This window comes from Camelina sativa, chromosome 16, assembly GCF_000633955.1.
Source record: "Camelina sativa cultivar DH55 chromosome 16, Cs, whole genome shotgun sequence".
In the NCBI taxonomy this organism is placed as follows: domain Eukaryota; kingdom Viridiplantae; phylum Streptophyta; class Magnoliopsida; order Brassicales; family Brassicaceae; genus Camelina; species Camelina sativa.
Genome location: NC_025700.1, coordinates 21,832,344 through 21,850,513, shown reverse-complemented (window position 1 = coordinate 21,850,513; position 18,170 = coordinate 21,832,344). Strand labels below are relative to the sequence as shown.

General features: G+C 36.4%; 5 protein-coding genes across 5 annotated transcripts; all 5 read left to right on the top strand.

Moving 5' to 3' along the window:
- On the top strand, window positions 1,749-3,023 carry LOC104751734 (glutathione S-transferase U19-like). Its single transcript, XM_010473751.1, has 2 exons — window positions 1,749-2,188; window positions 2,455-3,023. The coding sequence occupies exons 1-2, from the start codon at window positions 1,874-1,876 to the stop codon at window positions 2,797-2,799; spliced, it is 660 nt and encodes a 219-aa protein (XP_010472053.1). The 5' UTR covers window positions 1,749-1,873; the 3' UTR covers window positions 2,800-3,023.
- On the top strand, window positions 5,583-6,755 carry LOC104702623 (glutathione S-transferase U20). The gene is made up of 2 exons (XM_010473750.2): window positions 5,583-6,023; window positions 6,222-6,755. The coding sequence occupies exons 1-2, from the start codon at window positions 5,709-5,711 to the stop codon at window positions 6,567-6,569; spliced, it is 663 nt and encodes a 220-aa protein (XP_010472052.1). The 5' UTR covers window positions 5,583-5,708; the 3' UTR covers window positions 6,570-6,755.
- Window positions 12,269-13,637, top strand: LOC104751732 (glutathione S-transferase U21-like). The gene is made up of 2 exons (XM_010473749.2): window positions 12,269-13,076; window positions 13,205-13,637. Exons 1-2 carry the CDS (start codon window positions 12,756-12,758, stop codon window positions 13,547-13,549), a joined length of 666 nt encoding a protein of 221 aa, XP_010472051.1. The 5' UTR covers window positions 12,269-12,755; the 3' UTR covers window positions 13,550-13,637.
- LOC104751731 (glutathione S-transferase U22) lies at window positions 15,119-16,108 on the top strand. Its single transcript, XM_010473748.1, has 2 exons — window positions 15,119-15,538; window positions 15,632-16,108. The coding sequence occupies exons 1-2, from the start codon at window positions 15,224-15,226 to the stop codon at window positions 15,971-15,973; spliced, it is 657 nt and encodes a 218-aa protein (XP_010472050.1). The 5' UTR covers window positions 15,119-15,223; the 3' UTR covers window positions 15,974-16,108.
- On the top strand, window positions 16,408-17,540 carry LOC104751730 (glutathione S-transferase U23). Its single transcript, XM_010473747.1, has 2 exons — window positions 16,408-16,868; window positions 16,969-17,540. Exons 1-2 carry the CDS (start codon window positions 16,554-16,556, stop codon window positions 17,314-17,316), a joined length of 663 nt encoding a protein of 220 aa, XP_010472049.1. The 5' UTR covers window positions 16,408-16,553; the 3' UTR covers window positions 17,317-17,540.

The window sequence follows — 18,170 nt, the reverse complement described above, 5'->3', positions numbered from 1 at the left end:
AGGTAACCATAACTAACATAAATTATATTAAAATTAACCAAATTAACCTAATATAACCAAAACTAACCGAACATAACTAAAATTAACCAAATATACAATAACAAAAATATAAAAAAGGAAAAATTTTGATTCAATTTTACAAAATAGTGTTTAACTTTGTAAATTCAAAATAATAACATTTAAATATATTGATTATTTAAAATATTTAATTGTTTTGAATATAGAAATAATTTATATTTTAAGTTTATTTTATAGTTTTGCATAATATTTGGTATCTTCTAGGTTTTCGGATATTTTGGTTAACCGTTTAATTGTCGGTTCAGTTCGGTTCAGTTTCGGTTAGTTTGGATATAGATTTTACTAACCATTCGGATATTTGAAGAATTTCGGTTCGGTTCAGTTTCGATCGGTTATTCAGTTATCGGTTATTTTGTCCAGTCCTAAGTGCAACAAAGAGAGAAAGGGTGCGAGTGACCATTGGAGGCTTTTAAAAAATATATGAAAAATTTAAAGAGATAATTCATCTTTTTAAAACAGCTACTAAACAAAATCAATATAGAATTCGAAAAACATACTTATTTTCACATTTATTTATTACTACTGGGGTTATGCAGAAAGAAGAAGACTGTGTTTACAAATTACAACTCCGGTCCAGACCCATTATGTAAATTAAGCCCACATCAAATAACCAAAACAAATTCAAGATGTAAGTATGTAACTAAACTAACTAATACAGGAAATGACATAATTTAGAGTTGGGAACGGGGAACCCATATCATATCAGTATGGGATCTCTGTCGCCGTTGTGATCATTGTCGACTGTCGTTGATCTCCAGATAGTAGTAAGCACACGTAAATACAAACAGCTTTACACACTCCCAGTCACATCCACATGTATCTGAGTATCTCGAGAGTCCAATTGAATCCGCCAATGTACGTGTACGTTATTCTACCACCTTCTTCTACCTAGCTAGTGTCTAGAATTTTAGCTCACTTTTCTAAATTCTTGTGGAGTTTTTTGTTTAGTTAGCACGTTTTTCAACTATTTGGACTAGTATGATTTTGAAAAAATAATTCATCGGCTAAACTATTGTGTTGAAAAAGAAAAAATATATCTATTTAAAAAAGCAAATAAATTTGCTATTAAAAGAAAACAGATAAATTTGCTATTATAATACCAAACAAAATCCATTGACGTTTGAAATCCAGATTTGGTACTATGATAATAGAGTCCAAACGAATATTTGCAACTTATATCAGCCTCGACTAACAATCCCATATTCAGTGCACCGCTTAAAATCAAGTCTTTTTTTTTGTTTAACTACACTTAAAATCAACAACAACAATAAAAACAAAAGAAAAGGAATGAAAATCGTAGTATAAAACTACTACTCTCTCTTTCTCTAAATTCATATTTTGAGATATTTTTTTGTCTTACAAAAAATTGATGTTTTATAAACTTTAAAAAATAATTATTAAAAATATTTAAAATTTTGAATTGTTATTAATTTAAAATTAAATAATATTTTTTAATTAAAGAAAAATATATATTTAAATTCAGTAATTATTGTTTTTTAAAATGTGTAAAAATTTGTAAATATGAACATAGAGGAAGAGGAAGTATATACTATTACTTAATAAAATCTGGCCACATGTTTTGTTTTAAAGAGGTGTGTGACGTAACGACTAGAGTAAGCAAAAGATCCTCTTTGGTATCATCATCTATAAATAAATATCTAGAACCCTCTACACTCTCTCTTCTTCATTATCTCTACCCACCAACAAACAATCGAGAAAGACGTACTGTAAAAAAACCTCTCTTTCTTTCTTTCTTTCTTTTTGTGAGAGAAGCTTTAGGGGATCTTCGTAACAAATGGCGAATGAGGTGGTTCTTCTTGATTTCTGGCCGAGTATGTTCGGGATGAGGACGAGGATCGCACTGAGGGAGAAAGGTGTCGAATTTGAGTACAGAGAAGAAGATCTGAGGAACAAGAGCCCGCTGTTGATCCAGATGAACCCGATCCACAAGAAGATTCCGGTTCTCATCCACAATGGTAAACCGGTTGTCGAATCCAGCATTCAGGTTCAGTACATTGATGAGGTCTGGTCTCACAAAAACCCTATCCTTCCTTCTGATCCTTACCACAGAGCTCAGGCTAGATTCTGGGCTGATTTCATCGACAAAAAGGTACCAACTTTTACCTGTTCCCTTTCTAAAAACTGAAACTTGATTCGAGTCTTTTTTTTTGCAAGTGATAATGCTTTGCCCAAATTTTAGGGTTTTGTTACTTCTGCGATTTGGGGATTTTGAAATACTGAATCTTGATTTGAGTTTGTTGTAGTTGAAATCCAAAGTTTAGGTTTTTTTTTTCTTGTTGGACTCATCTTTTGAGCTTTGTTTGGGTCTGAGGTCTGACTTAGTTTGTGGTTTACTTACTCTGTGGAATGGATCAGATGTACGAGGCTCAGAGGAAGGTGTGGGCGACCAAAGGTGAGGAACAAGAGACAGGCAAGAAGGATTTCATTGAGATACTCAAGACCCTTGAGTCTGAGCTTGGAGACAAGCCTTACTTTGGTGGAGATGACTTTGGCTTTGTAGACATTGCATTGATTGGTTTCTACACCTGGTTTCCAGCATACGAGAAGTTTGGTAACTTCAGCATCGAACAAGAGTGTCCGAAACTGATTGCTTGGGTCAAGAAGTGTTTGCAGAGGGACAGCGTGGCTAAGTCCTTGCCTGATCCTGAGAAGGTTACCGAATTCGTCTCCATGCTCAGGAGCAAATTTGTACCAGAGTAGATCTTATTTCTCTTTGTCGTTTGGTTCTGATGCTCTCTGTTTTATTACTTTCGTGTGTAATATCTATCTTTAAATAATGCAGAGCATCTGTGAGATGATTTGGGGTGTAGAGAATGTTTGTCTCTGCTTGATTGAGCAGTTTCGTGTGTTTTTATGGGCCTAAGGGTTTGTCCTTAGTGTGTATGCAACTTGATTTAAAAAAGTAAACGGTTTTATTAATGATACGTTAAAATCTTGTGATTTATGTGCCTCTGTAAAGATTGTGTCAACCTATCATAGTTGTCTCTTGTCGTTGTTAAGCTGTGTTCTCTTGTCTTTTTAACTTTGATTTTCTGTTTTCACTAATAACACGAGAGAGAGCATCAGGGTGTGACTCTATGGTGGTCTATGCATCATAAGTTTTGAATTAAGAGTCAATATGAACAGGTTTTTTTTTTTTTTTTTAAATTGACTTTTTGTGAACAGGCTTTAAAAAAAAAAACAAATTGACTCTGAAACGACACCATTGATTTTAAGTACTGTACTGGGTTTTTGAGCTTTGATTAAAATTTAAAACGATCGTTAATATCTTGTGATTTCAGTGATTGCGGTATATATAGATTGCAGGATAAACCAGTATTTATTGTACATGATGGGCCTTAATCGTATGGGATGGAAATAAAAGGCCCAAATTAATTGTTGTAACTTGTAAGTCAGTTGGAATCTATGTACATTTACATAAATCTGTAATAGTCACGTTTTTAAAATAATAAAATTAGGGCTGGGCATTCGGCTAACCCGTTCGGGTTCGGGTATTACCCATTCGGGTTCGGGTATTACCTATTCGGGTAAACGGGTTTAGAAAATAGAATCCATTAAGTATTTTTAGATATATGGGTTCAGTTCGGTTTGGGTACTATCGGGTTCGGGTCAGTTTGGGTTACAAATTTTAGAACCCGATTAGTATCCGAACTACCGGATACCCGAAAAAATATAATTAAATTTAAATAAATTTAGTTAAATTTTGACTTACATAACAAAATATTTTAGATATTTTGATTATTTTTGATATTTAGGTATAAAACTAAATGAAATATTCAAAATTATAATCATAATTTTGGGATAATTGCATTATATTAATGATAAATATTATAAATATGTTTATATGTTCGGGTTTGGTATTACCCGACCCTAACTCAGACCCACGAATATTAGAAAATAGAACCCAATAAGGTTTTATAGGTAAACCCGTACTCAACCCGAACCCAGTTTTTTGGATCGGGTTCTGGATTAGGTATTCGGGTACGGTTTTTATGTCCAGGCTTAACTAAAATCAATGAGATATACATCTACCTAACTGAAAGTGAAGTCTGACTGAGTGAGTCTTCAAATAAATCGAGTAGGTGGCCACGTTAATAGTGAGTGACTCAGCAACGAATCAATTACTGGTTTTAACATTTCTCTAAACTCTAAAAATGAGTCTATAGAGAAATTTGATTTTTTTTTATTACTTTTTATGTTTATTGGGTGATAAACCCAATAAATTTCTCATCCATACAATTTTCAATGTGATTTAATATTTTAATATAAATTTATTTGAATACTTGTTTTGTTACTTTGTTTTTGTATATTATCATAAAATTATTAATATTTTTTAGGCAAATTAAATTACTTATTAAATATATTTAACTTGGTTAATTAGTTATATCTTATACTATAGCATATTATCAATAATGTTTTAAAAAAATTATGAATAATAATTATAAATACCAATATAGTTAGTTTCATAATATTAATATTTTTCCAATTCTCATAATTTGTTTAATCATATTAATATTTTATTATATAAGTTAATATTAATTTAAAATAATATGAATATACAATTTATAATTATGCATAATAAAATTTGTTAAATAGATTATTTTATTTTATGATTTATAAAAAAAACAAAGCAACTATTTAATTAAGATTTTATGTTTTTATAGAGCTAATTTATTATAACAAATTATTATAACTTAGGAAGTGACATGTGTCATATGATGAGAGATATCACATAAATTTATATGAAAAAATAATTTTTTTGTTTTTTTTTAATTGTTAAAAAACTCTTTTACATACTGTCTACCACTACACATGGTCTAATTAGTCCATTATTATTTCATTTGATCTACTTGTAATTTACTACCTTATCCAAATTTAACTTGATTTCTATGTTTATAAAAACATTACATTCTAATTTTATATATTAACGTAGAACTTTAATGAGAATTTGTTAGAAATACGTTTTGAAATACCTCTTTATAAAAATACTTTTTTTTAACATTTTAATTTTTGTCCTCTTTTACATAAATACAATATGTTAAATTAATTTTTAGAATTTTTTATTTAGGCTTGTGTTCTTTATTTTTTATTTAGTCATTTTATATATTAAAAATTAGTATTTTTGAAAATGAATACAATGAAATGGTATTTTTGAAAAGTGAGATATAAAAAAAGGTATTTTTGAAAATACCCCAACTTTAACCATGAAAAATAAAATAAAAGATACGTATATGTTTCTAACATCTTCGCTATTAAAATTGTAATGATTGTTCAAGTTCATACGGAATTAATATTAAGTTCAAAATTAATATGCTAGTAGAAAATGTATTTTTATCAACGAGAAATTTAAATGAAATTTTATTTATTAATTTGTAAATGCTTTATTCTTGTACGAAAATACTTTTTTAAAAGTTGATGCGACGTGAGGGAAAGCAATATTCTTTACGTGACGCATGCTTATTTCCATCCCTCTCTATAAACGACCGTTACTCACACCGTCACACCTCTTCTTTATATCCACACACTCACCTGTTCACTTAAGTTAAAAAAAAAAAAAAGAAAAAAAAAATCAAGAACATATCATCTGTGAGCTTCAGATATCGAAATCAATGGCGAACAAACCGATTCTTCTGGATTACTGGCCGAGTATGTTCGGTATGAGGGCTAGAGTTGCGTTGAGGGAGAAAGGTGTTGATTTCGAGTACAGAGAGGAGGATTTCAGCAACAAGAGCCCTTTGCTCCTCCAGAGTAATCCCGTTCACAAGAAAATCCCGGTTCTCATCCACAACGGTAAACCGGTCTGTGAATCTCTCAACGTCGTCCATTACGTTGACGAGGCCTGGCCCGACAAGAACCCATTCTTCCCTTCCGATCCTTACGGGAGATCTCAGGCTCGTTTCTGGGCCGATTTCGTGGACAAGAAGGTACCTTATCCCTTCTCTGTTCCTATATTTTCGTAATTTTTGTCTGAAACAGGATACAAGGTTAATTTTAGGGTTTTGTTTGTAGATATGTAAGCTTGTTTGATGTCTACTACTTTGGATTTGATTTGAACTTTTTTTTTGTGTGTTCATCTGAAACAAAGTTTGATGTTATTATGTTGCAATGTGTAATGGATTCAGTTCACCGAAGCACAAGTGAAGATCTGGATGAAGAAAGGTGAGGAGCAAGAGGCAGGGAAGAAGGAGTTTATTGAAGCACTCAAGATTCTTGAAACTGAGCTTGGAGACAAACCATACTTTGGTGGAGATAGCTTTGGCTATGTAGACATTTCCTTGATTACATTCTACAGTTGGTTCCAAGCATACGAGAAGTTTGGTAACATCAACATCGAATCAGAGAGTCCCAAACTAGTCGCTTGGGGAAAGAGGTGCATGGAGAAAGAGAGTGTGTCTAAGTCTCTCCCTGACTCTGAGAAGATTGTTGGATACGTCGCCGAGTTTAGGAAGAACAATCTCGGATCTGAGTGAGTAGAAATTGTTGTTCTTTTGTCGTCTTATCTACGTTCTGTTCTGTTCTGTTCTGTTTTTATCTTTGGTTTTCTGTGTTCCTTAATAATAATGCGAGAGACGGAGGGAGCATTAGTGATTGTGTGGTGGTATGTATGCATCCTAATTGCTAAGTATGGATTTTAAATAAACTTTGTTTTGATTTAAGCGTCTAAATGTGAAGTCGTATTCACGAAGGAGAGATTACTAGATTAGTAAAATCGTTTGGAACCAATAAAAGAAAAGTTCTCAAAAAACAAGAATCACGAGAAGATATATTGTAGATTTCTATGTCACTTTCACTACAGAATGACAGTTTTTGTTTTTCCTCCCTCACGAGACGCATTCTCCGCTGACGCTTGTACGAAAATAGTGTATAATAGAGGGCTATTATTAGTAGAGCTGGTGACCACGTTTCCATCATGCAAGTATAGTGGCCATACAAAAACAAAATTATAAAAAGTGTGTTGGGTTCTCAACCGATTTTGGGAGGACATGGCAGCCTAAAGCACTAAAAACACCTCCATCATCAGCTCAGTTCCCTCACTTTGAGGTTTGAGTGGAGACTCCACTACGGTCGAGTACACATGCATTATCTTCTTCTTCTTTTTTTGTCATTATTCTTTTTTTTAATGAATGTAAAATTTTATTCATCAAAAAAACATGTTCTTTACAGCAAGTGTAACAAATGCTATTGATTTTTTAAAATACTACCAACTTTATGTTCTAGTGGAAAACCAGAGTGCAAGAACGTCTTCATAATGGTGGTTGCCGGATTTCAGAAGGAAGAGCAGCTTTGTTCGAATGGTCTTATCAATCCAATTTTCAAGTCGAGGTGCAGAGGACGGGTCTTCACCATGCCTACGATTGTTGCGCTCTCGCCATAGTAAATATACCGTTGTCTGAAAGGTGTATCGCAAAAACAATAGGGTGTGCTTACCAAGTGTAGTATCAGTAATTAGCCTCTGAATAGTGTACCAGTCCGAAGTAGAGTAGGTACCAAGGAAACCAGTTGTGAGTTTGGACCAAATCTGATGTGAGAAGGGACAGTGGAAGAAAAGATGATTCCTTGTTTCCAGTGAAGATTTGCAGAAAGAGCATATGGAATCTGCATTTCTATTCTACTTCAACATACGGTCTCCCGTCGAGAGTCTGTTCAGCATACCAAGCCAAGTTATAAAAGCATACTTTGGGGTGGCCTAGCAAAATCATACACCGATGCCCAAGGACAGGTTGGTTTCTCTGTACGTATCTGCTGCCAAGTATCTCGGGTTAAGAACCGAGGCTTGAAACCTGTTTTTCCTTTCCAGAGATGCAAACCCTCTATACCCGGTTCCCGCTTTGCTCTGACACTTGTGATTTTGGCTTCAACGCGGTTTAACACCGCACCCCTGCGTCGCCGTGGTTGATGTGTTGTCATTACAGTTGCGACAGTCGTATGTTTCGGGATCCCCAAATCGATACAACCCCTGTCGCCTAACAGATCATGTAACGTGCCCAACGAAGACCATTGATCGTACCAGAATGATGTTGATTCACCATTGCGTATGTCCTTGCGGTGAAAGTTCTTTGCCAATCCTCTGAGTTTGAGCAACTTACGCCACATCCACGAACCTTGAGTAAGCGTGTCACCAATATCCCAAAAAGAACTCTGACGAATGAGGTAGGTGTGAATCCACTTTCTCCACAATGAGTCTTTAGATAGTAACCTCCAAATGAGCTTTAGTCCACAAACAATGTTTGTTTCTTTTAATGACCGTAAACCTAACCCGCCCTCGCAATGCGGGGAGCAAATATCTTGCCAAGCAACCTTTGCCTTATGAGTATTTAGATCTGGTCCACTCCAGAGGAAAGCAGAGCAAAGCTTCTCGATCTCTTTCAAGCATTTACCGGGTAGGCGAAATGCAGAGGACCAAAATTTTGCAATGATCATAAGAACCGACTTGATAAGCTGTAATCGTCCACCATAGGACAAGAATCTACCTGTCCAAGTACCAATACGATGTTGAATTTTAGCGAGGAGCGGTGCATAGTCATGACTGGCCATAGATTTGGTTAAGAGTGGAAGGCCATGGTAACGGACTGGTAATGTGCCAACTTCAAAAGGGAAGTTTGATTGGATAGCTTCTTGTGTAGATGGAGATATCCCAGCCATATAAAGGGTCGACTTCTCGAGACTAATCTTCAGATCCGAGATTGTTGCAAACTCATCAAAAATTTGGATCACACCTTCTACTGATCGTGTAGTGCCCTCTGCGAAAACCATAAGATCATCCGCAAAGCATTGGTGCGTGAGAAATAGGTTGTGACATCTAGGGTGATAGCCAAACCTATTCTCCGCAGCTGCTTTATTTATCAAGTGAGATAAAACATTCATACAGATGACGAACAGATACGGCAAGAGAGAGCAGCCCTGCCGTAGTCCACGGGCACTACCAAAGAAATCTGCTAGCTCGCCGTTGACCTGCACCGAGAAAGTAGCTGTGGAAATGCATAGTCGAATCCAATGAATGAATTGTGCATGGAAGTGTAAGGCATGAAGCATATTAAGCAGAAAAGACCATTGAACCGAGTCAAAAGCCTTAGATATATATATATATCTTCATGGCACAACGAGGGGAGATGTCTTCTTTATGGTAGTCTTTTACGAGTTCTGATGCTAGGAGAACGTTCTCCATGACTAACATGTCCTTCACAAAATCTGATTGGTTAGGAGAGATAATCTCAGGGAGTAGGCCTTTAAGAAGATTAGCAAGGATTTTCGAAATCACTTTGTAGATAACATTACAACATGAGATTGGCATGTATTCTTTCATGACTCTAGCAGCATTGGTTTTTGGAATCAGAGCGAGAATAATGGAATTTGCACCCTTTAGCAAGAAACCTTTTTGAAAAAAAGATTGTACCGCCACCGTAAAATCATTACCAATAACAGACCATGCACTCTTATAGAACTCGCTTGTGTAACCATCCGGTCCCGGACTTTTATTTGCAGGCATGGAGAACAGAACACTCCTAATCTCCGCTGCAGAAACTTCTCTGATCAACATGGCTGAGTGACTGTCACTGCAGCGAAAAGGCAGCAAAGATTCAAGCAATTCCACAGTCGTACCTGCATAATCACTTGGAGATTGACCAAGAAAATCAGAGAAAAACCAGACTGTCTCCTGTTTAATGGTCGCTTGCGTATTTGCAATAGAGCCATCTGCACAGTGAACCTCACGGATAGCATTGTGGATTTCTCTTATTTTAACTGCGTTGTGAAAAACACGGTTATTCTGATCCCCCACAAGGAGCCAGTGTAATTTTGATCGTTGTTTCAAGAATTCTTCTTCAAGACCAACAACACATTGCCATCTCTCAAAAGCCTCTGCCTCCTCCTGCACAGCAGCAACAGTTGGATTTGTCAAGGTCGCAACTTGCTTAGTACATAACACAGCATGAGCTTCACTAGTTCTTTTGACCAAGTCACCCAATCGATCCTTTGTCAAAGCATGAATCTCCTGTTTCAGGTCCTTAAGTTTCTTCATAAGTCTGAACATTGCAAATGTGGAAGGAAATAGAGCCTCTGTTTTATCCCAATATGACCTCACGAGAGTCAGAAAATCAGCCAGATTTGCGACTGAGTTCACAAACTTAAACGGCTTTTTCAGAGCAGGAGTACCAACGTACAACTATACTCGACTACGAAGGTAATCCGAGCATCCTCCAGCCTCAAAAGTACAGTAAGCACGTGGGAATCGTTACAGCCAGACATCATTGATGAGGACACGATCTAGTTTCTTACATATGAGGCCATGATCACCCTTGTTACACCAGGTAAACAACGGACCATGACATCCTATATCCGTCAAGTTGCAGTGACTCACAACAGCTTGAAATTCACACATACCCGGAGGCAAAACAGGAGAATGAGAATAATCAGAGTGCTCCTGACCATCCAGTATTTCATTAAAATCACCCATTAGTAACCATCGCTTGTTACGGAAGAGTGGAGAATCATGATGGTGTCGCATATCGTCCCATAACGCCCTTCTCTCTTCCATCGTGTTCTTTACATAGATAAAAGAACAGAAAAACTCCTCTGCTTCACCAGGAAGCAAAACAGAGCAAGTGGCAATTTGATCAGTCTTAAAAATCGGAGTCAACCGCACATTTGGTCTCCAAAAAACCCAAATGCGACCTAGACGATGATATTCATAATTAGCCAAAAAAGACCAGGTGGGAAAAACCGATGATATGATTACAGTTGCCTTTGTTTTCATGACTCGCGTCTCCAAAAGGCAGCCAAATTGCATCTCAGAATTTCTTGTCCAGTCACGAACCACGAAATGTTTAATAGTTTTGTTGAAGCCGCGAACATTCCATGAGAAACACATCATTTAAACATTACGGCGAAGAAGCTTCTTTGAAGCAACCGAGGCAGCATCCTTGGTTGCAAGCGCTGAAGTTTCCACATTGTCCTTTTGTTTCTTTTGGATAGACGTGCCAATGGTGGTCTTCCGCCCCTACCAGCATCAATAATCTCAACCTGAGCAGTAGTACGAACTTGCTCAGTTTGCTTAGCAATTGCAGCAGCAGGTGATTCCACAGGAGCCTAACCCACAACATCAACTTTTTCAGTTATTTCCCCATCCTCTTCCTCATCCGGACTGAGGACTGCAAACTTTGATGTCGATACTATAGGGATACTGGAATCAGAGCCAGAGAGCTTATGAGGACTCCGACCAGTTTTTGATGGTGAGACAGCAGACCATTATCCCAAATCCTCCGTCAAGTCCACAACCTTTTGACCCACCTCTTCAGACGTACCCTCAACCAACTGCTTATCCTGCGGTGAAAACAGAATAGAGGTTATAGTGGTGGATGCTTGGACAACGCCACTCACTACTGTGCTTACTGGTTCGGTTACTGTTTGTGAAAGAGTTTCAGTTTATCCCACTTTCGCGGCTTCAACACACCTAGCTGCCAGATGTCCCCATTTCTCACAAACAGTGCATCTTGGTGGCAACCAAGGATAGTGAAAATGAACACAAAAATCTGATCCGCTTTTAGTATAACAGATATTTTTAGGTGGTACTTTTGATAGGTCCACATTCACAAAAACCTTTGCAACATCAAATTTAGAACAAGCCAAAGTATCAGGATGCAACCGTATTGGTGTTCCCACCGCACTCGCACTGTTTATGAAACTTAGTCCTTCCCAAGAGTACATATGCAACGGAACCTTCTTCAAATGAACCCAAAGTGGGATCGACTTTTCCTCCAGTGGAGTCTTTTCAACGACTGGAGACCTCTTCGAGACCACCATCGGCACTTCTGCAATATTCCACATACCACGCTTTAGAATCCTAGTTCGAATGAGTGGATCAGGGACCTTAAAACGCAGAGTAGTGGCGTTTACTTCATAAACATCGATCCCGTGGAACTCTGGACCCTACTTCCATATCTTGTTTAAGATCACATGAACTTTTCCGATGTGGGGAGCATTATCCAAGAATTTGCCGACAAGGAAATCCTCCCAAAGCGGCGTAACATTGTTAAGAACTTCATCCGGAATCTCCATAGAACATTTTCCCTCTGAATTTTTTAGATCGACATCAAACTTGTGCAGAACTTGTTTATTTTTGACCATTGAGACCCATGACTCCTTCACTTTAGGACGAGGGATCTCCAAAACACCCTCAGATTTCTCTGACATCCCCCTCCGAGCAGCCTAACGGCGCCGGCAGGCAAAACTTGTCAAACACGAAAACCAAACCCTAATCGCCAATTTTTCCGCCTCCTTACCAAAATGCACCGTTTAACCAAACTCTAATCGCTCTTTTGTCACTATTCAACCAATAATATCAACTAGACGTGTAGAGTTTAAAGTTTAAACAACAAAAAAAAGAGTTACAATAATCCACACTTAGGATGCTTTACAATTCATGGAGAACTTTTCATCCGCCCTGCTGTAGTTGATACGCCACTAACAGTAATTAAAATACGAGATATTGTTAAGTTACTATAAGACTAGTGATAGAAATTATATAGTTACCACACTTTGATTTTTCTTAAACCGTTTCATATGGTTGGCCACCAAAGTTTTAATAATTTTGAATGACACCCTAACAAGGCTACAGGTAAAAGTCGAATCGAGAAGAAGAGCTTCACCGATCGCAAACAATGGCAGACGAAGTGATCCTTATGAGTTACTGGCCGAGCATGTTCGGAATGAGGACAGTGATCGCGTTAGAGGAGAAAGGAGTGAAGTACGAGTATAGAGAAGAAGAGGATGTGATCAATAACAAGAGTCCCTTGCTTCTAAAGATGAATCCGATTCACAAAAAGATCCTGGTTCTCATCCACAATGGTAAACCGGTTTCTGAATCCATCATCCAAATCCAATACATAGACGAAGTCTGGTCCGACAAGAACCCATTCCTTCCTACTGATCCATACCAAAGATCTCAAGCCTTATTTTGGGCCGATTTCATCGAAAAGAAGGTAAAAACATTAATGTGTCTTCAAATTTCACTTTATTAATTTAGCAATTAAAAAGATTTCAGATCAGACTCTAGGGTTTTGCTTGTAACTCATGTGTATGTGTATGTTCCTTGTTGTACAATGAACAGTTGTTCCTTTGTGGGAGGAATACTTGGGCAACGAAAGGTGAGGAGCTAGAAGCAGCCAAGAAGGAGCTTATTGAAATACTCAAGACTCTTCAATCTGAGCTAGGAGATAAACTTTACTTTGGCGGCGATACATTCGGGTTTGTAGACATTGTGTTGATTGGGTTCTATAGTTGGTTTCCAGCATATCAAAAGTTTGGTAACTTCAGCATTGAAACAGAGTGTTCGAAACGGATGACTTGGGGAAAGAGGTGTATGCAAAGAGACAGTGTGGCTAAGGTTTTGCCTGATTCTGAGAAAGTTTTTGGTTACGTTTTACAGCTTAAGAAGGTATATGGGATTGAGTAAGAGAAGATCTCTTTGTTTAGCTATATAAGTTGTGTTTATCTGGAGGTTTTCGTGTTTAAATTGTGTTCTGTTTAAACTAATGATTTATTGAAACAACTAGTTGAAAAAACCTTGTGTTAAATTTAAAATACGTTGAAAACATGTTGAATTTATACACCAAACTAACGGATCTGTCGGATGTGACGTGATGTTAAGTCCAGTTTGTTTTCAACGTACTTAAATTTTTAACATTTAAGTTTTAAAAACATTCTTTATTAAATTTTTTGTTTTTTAAAGCTGTTTATTAAAACTAGTTGAAATATACGGTATACCTCTGTTTTTTAAATAGGCTTTGCTTTTTGTTGGGCTGAAGATGAATGGGATTTGCAATCCAACACACACACCCCTTGATTGATGTCGTCTCCAAGCAAACGTGACTGATGATGAGAAACGCAGAAGCTAAAAAAGCGCATCTCTTCTTCTTCATCATAATACCCCCCATTAACCATCACACACAAAGGCTATAGATAGTCATAGTCTCGAAATATATACACTAGGAGTGTAAAAATAAAAACTTTTCACAACGAGCATTATTAACCTGAGCACCCGGTTCGGTGGCTGATCTTAACTCAGAACCATGAAGTGACCTTATATGTTGGATCCCTGAACGGTTACTTAGAATCTCCTTGAGCCTTTTCCTACAACATATCAAATCAGCATCATCAATACTTCGACTTGGGAGTTTAAAAACAGAAGCGAGAACTGCTAAAATCAGGAGGAGACTTCAAAATTCAACACGGTTTCCATCGATCACAAAAAAAAAAATCAGTAATCGCAGAAATTGTGTTTGTGATGTTTCATTTTTTTATAAACGATTATATAAACTGATCAAGTTTCCATTTTTTTTAACTCTCGGAGTGAAAACCAAACTTTAGGTTCAATGATAAATCTAGCCGTTATTTAGGTTCGGTTAAACTTTTCTATTTTTCTACTTAGTTACTGATTTATTTCCCTTTTTTTTTTTAACCTTTTGCATTTAAGTTCGGGTAAAAACTAAAAACCATTACTAGTTCTGATTTATCTAACATAGTGTGCTGTCTCCTTTGTAATTTTTTGGATCTTGTTACTTATCTTTAGGTGATCAAAATTGTACGGTAGTACCACCAACCATTGTATCATATAATCATAATCTGAACTTGAATTCAATAGTGTACTACATGTAAACGAAAAAAAAAAATCTAGGATAAGTTTATATATGGTGTCTGAGTCTGACGATATATGTTTTAACTTTTAAGTTAGAAAGTTGTACGGATTGTGGAATTGATTAAGCATAAGCAAAAGATTACTGTCGTGTATTTTTGTTATTATAACATGAAAACAAGAATAGATAAGCATAATGACGTAAGCAGTGGCCTAAGCATTTTTTAAACTCCATTTAAAAAATCATATCTAATTCAATAACATTAAGTTGACTTGCTTAACAACGTTCACACCTTGCTTGCTACGTGTCTTAACCTTTAAGATTCAATTAAATTTTCTCATTTTTATTCACAGTCAAATAATATATACATCAGCAGCGCATACAAAACTGAAAACTCCTTATATAATTGATAATTCCACTATTTCATACGAATTAGCCATTAAGAGTATAGGAAAAAGTTTTAACAAATATCTATCAGAGTAGAGATCACAATAATGGCTGATGAAGTGATCCTTCTTGATTACTGGCCGAGTCCATTCGGAATAAGAGCAAGAATCGCGCTAAGAGAGAAAGGAGTTGAGTTTGAGTCCAGAGAAGAGAATCTGAGAGACAAGAGCCCTTTGCTTCTCCAGATGAATCCGGTTCACAAGAAGATCCCGGTTCTCATCCACAATGGTAAACCGGTTTGTGAATCCATGAACGTTGTCCAGTACATCGACGAGGTCTGGTCCGACAGAAACCCTATCCTCCCTTCCGATCCTTACCAGAGAGCTCAAGCCAGGTTCTGGGTCGATTTCGTTGACACCAAGGTACCAAATCCAAAATCTCTGTTTTAAAGGTTTTGTTTACGTAGACTTGTAAATTGAGAATGTTTTGGATTTTGATCTTTTAAACGGAAGCAGTTGTTCAAGCCGGCGGATCAACTCTGGCAAACGAAAGGTGAGGAGCAAGAAACAGCAAAGAAAGAGTATATTGAAGCACTCAAGATTCTTGAATCTGAGCTTGGAGACAAACCTTACTTTGGTGGAGATACCTTCGGGTTTGTAGACATTGCCATGACTGGATATTACAGCTGGTTCGAAGCATCAGAGAAATTAGGTAACTTCAGCATCGAACCAGAGTGTCCCATACTGATGGCTTCTGCCAAGAGGTGTTTGCAGAGAGAAAGCGTGGTTAAGTCTCTCCATGATTCTGAGAAGATCCTTGAGCTCGCCTATAAGCTTAGGAAGATATATTGTGTCTAATAATAGTCTTATTCATTCCACCATCTCACGTTTCTATGTTCTCTATCTTTTTTTAAGTTTATTGTTTGTGTTCTGTGAATATTGTCCCCTTTCTTTTTTATTTCACCAAATAAGATCTGTTCCTCGATTTAAATAGGACTAAAATGTTGTGCCTAGGCTTATAAAAAATCTTAAGGCAATTTTATAAGTCTAGCACTTGTTATAAAAGTGAAAAAAGGTTTCAGAACATATGAAACAGTGATAATGAAAACTAACCAAGTCAGTCACTCACTAAATCATTCAACCTCTCTTGTGACATACAAATAGGAATATCTCTTAACAAATAAAATATAAAAAAAAAACCCAAAACACATAATATAAACTAATTACATTAACCCTAGTTTTGCTTTTGAACCAAATTGTCATTTTATTATGGCTATAAGAGCATATTACCTTTTTGCCAAAGCAGGTCCACTTACTCTCTTATCTTTCGTACAAAAGTTGATTGAAGTGGACAAAAAGATTCGAAACCTTTCTTTGTATAGGCTCTATAATTACCACTCTCTCTCTTCTTCACTCAGCCTCACCGACAACTTAAAAAATGGCAGAAGAGGTTATTCTATTGGATTACTGGGCAAGCATGTTCGGTATGAGGACGAGGATTGCTTTGGATGAGAAAGGAGTGAAATATGAGTATAGAGAAGAAGATCTGAGTAACAAAAGCCCTTTACTTCTTGAGATGAACCCTATTCACAAGAAGATTCCGGTTTTGATCCATAAAGGTAAACCGATCTGTGAATCCGTAATCCAGGTTCAGTACATCGACGAGCTCTGGCCCAACACAAACCCTATTCTTCCTTCGGATCCTTACCAGAGAGCTCAAGCTAGGTTCTGGGTAGATTACATTGACAAGAAGGTTACATTTTCTCTTTTATGTTTTTTTTTTTTCTTGAGTTCTTTGCACTATGATCCGTTGATGTGTTGCTAAATGTTGTTTTGGGCAAAATTGGGATCAGACTTACGGACCATGCAAGGCTTTATGGTCAGAAACAGGGGAGAAACAAGAGGCAGCGAAGGTGGAGTTCATCGAAGTACTCACGACCCTTGACTCGGAGCTTGGAGACAAATCTTTCTTTGGAGGAAACGAATTTGGACTTGTGGACATTGCCTTTATCGGATTCTACAGTTGGTTCCGTACGTACGAGGAGGTAGCGAATCTCAGCATCGTAGCAAAGTTTCCTAAGCTAATCTCGTGGGCACAGAGGTGTTTGAAGAGAGAGAGTGTGGCTAAGGCCTTGCCTGATTCAGATAAGGTTCTGAAGTCTGTCTCTGATCATCGGAAGATTGTTTTAGGACTCGACTAGATTCCCCTGTTCTGCTGTGCTCTGTTTTTGTCATGATGTGGTGTGTGGGATTTGCTCTGTTTTCCCCCTGTTCTGCTTTGCTCTATTTTACATGTTTTTCAATAAGTCGAGTATAGCTCGATGTATGTTTGTGTTCGGTGGGATTTGAGTGAAGCTATGATCTATTTTTATTTTGGTTACTACTTTTTCAATAACAAGCATCAACGGTCGCTTAATTTGATCAACAAGGCCTTTTTTGGATACTATTTTATTTATAATCTTTTTTTGGATACTATTTTATTTATAATCTTTTTCGAGTACACACAGAAAACAAATCAAATGGTAAACCGTAAACATAAAACATTGTATTAAAAAAAATGGATACTATTTTATTTATAATCTTTTTCGAGTACACACAGAAAACAAATCAAATGGTAAACATAAAACATTGTATTAAAAAAATCTTAAAAGAATTTAAGTTGTAAAAGTCTTTTGATGTAATAATAGTTGCAAAATACGTAGTGCTTTTACACTATGTATATGGAGTTCGATTTTTCGAAATTTAATTTATTATAAAGATCAATAAAGATAGTGAAGATATCTGTCGTAATATAATCTCGTTCGTTGTTGTCTCGTATTTTAAAGTAAAACTGTTCATTGTAAACATGTTATAAGTATCACACTTGCGAAATTGTCAAATATGTTGGCAGTTGCATAAGTTATATTTTGTTGTGTGAAATATATATTATTATTTGTAATAGCATAAAACCAAATGAGTTCTCTTATAATGATGTAACATATCTTTATATAGAAACCGAGTTTCACACAATGAATTTGTTTAAAGGGGGAAACAAATTCAATAAAACTATCTCTCT

Excerpts from the sequence above, each read along its gene's own strand:
- LOC104751734 (XM_010473751.1), top strand. The coding sequence starts at position 1,874 with ATGGCGAATGAGGTGGTTCTTCTTGATTTCTGGCCGAGTATGTTCGGG. Across the intron at positions 2,189-2,454 it reads CTGATTTCATCGACAAAAAG|ATGTACGAGGCTCAGAGGAA; the intron begins GTACCAACTTTT and ends GGAATGGATCAG.
- LOC104702623 (XM_010473750.2), top strand. The coding sequence starts at position 5,709 with ATGGCGAACAAACCGATTCTTCTGGATTACTGGCCGAGTATGTTCGGT. Across the intron at positions 6,024-6,221 it reads CCGATTTCGTGGACAAGAAG|TTCACCGAAGCACAAGTGAA; the intron begins GTACCTTATCCC and ends TAATGGATTCAG.
- LOC104751732 (XM_010473749.2), top strand. The coding sequence starts at position 12,756 with ATGGCAGACGAAGTGATCCTTATGAGTTACTGGCCGAGCATGTTCGGA. Across the intron at positions 13,077-13,204 it reads CCGATTTCATCGAAAAGAAG|TTGTTCCTTTGTGGGAGGAA; the intron begins GTAAAAACATTA and ends TACAATGAACAG.
- LOC104751731 (XM_010473748.1), top strand. The coding sequence starts at position 15,224 with ATGGCTGATGAAGTGATCCTTCTTGATTACTGGCCGAGTCCATTCGGA. Across the intron at positions 15,539-15,631 it reads TCGATTTCGTTGACACCAAG|TTGTTCAAGCCGGCGGATCA; the intron begins GTACCAAATCCA and ends AAACGGAAGCAG.
- LOC104751730 (XM_010473747.1), top strand. The coding sequence starts at position 16,554 with ATGGCAGAAGAGGTTATTCTATTGGATTACTGGGCAAGCATGTTCGGT. Across the intron at positions 16,869-16,968 it reads TAGATTACATTGACAAGAAG|ACTTACGGACCATGCAAGGC; the intron begins GTTACATTTTCT and ends AATTGGGATCAG.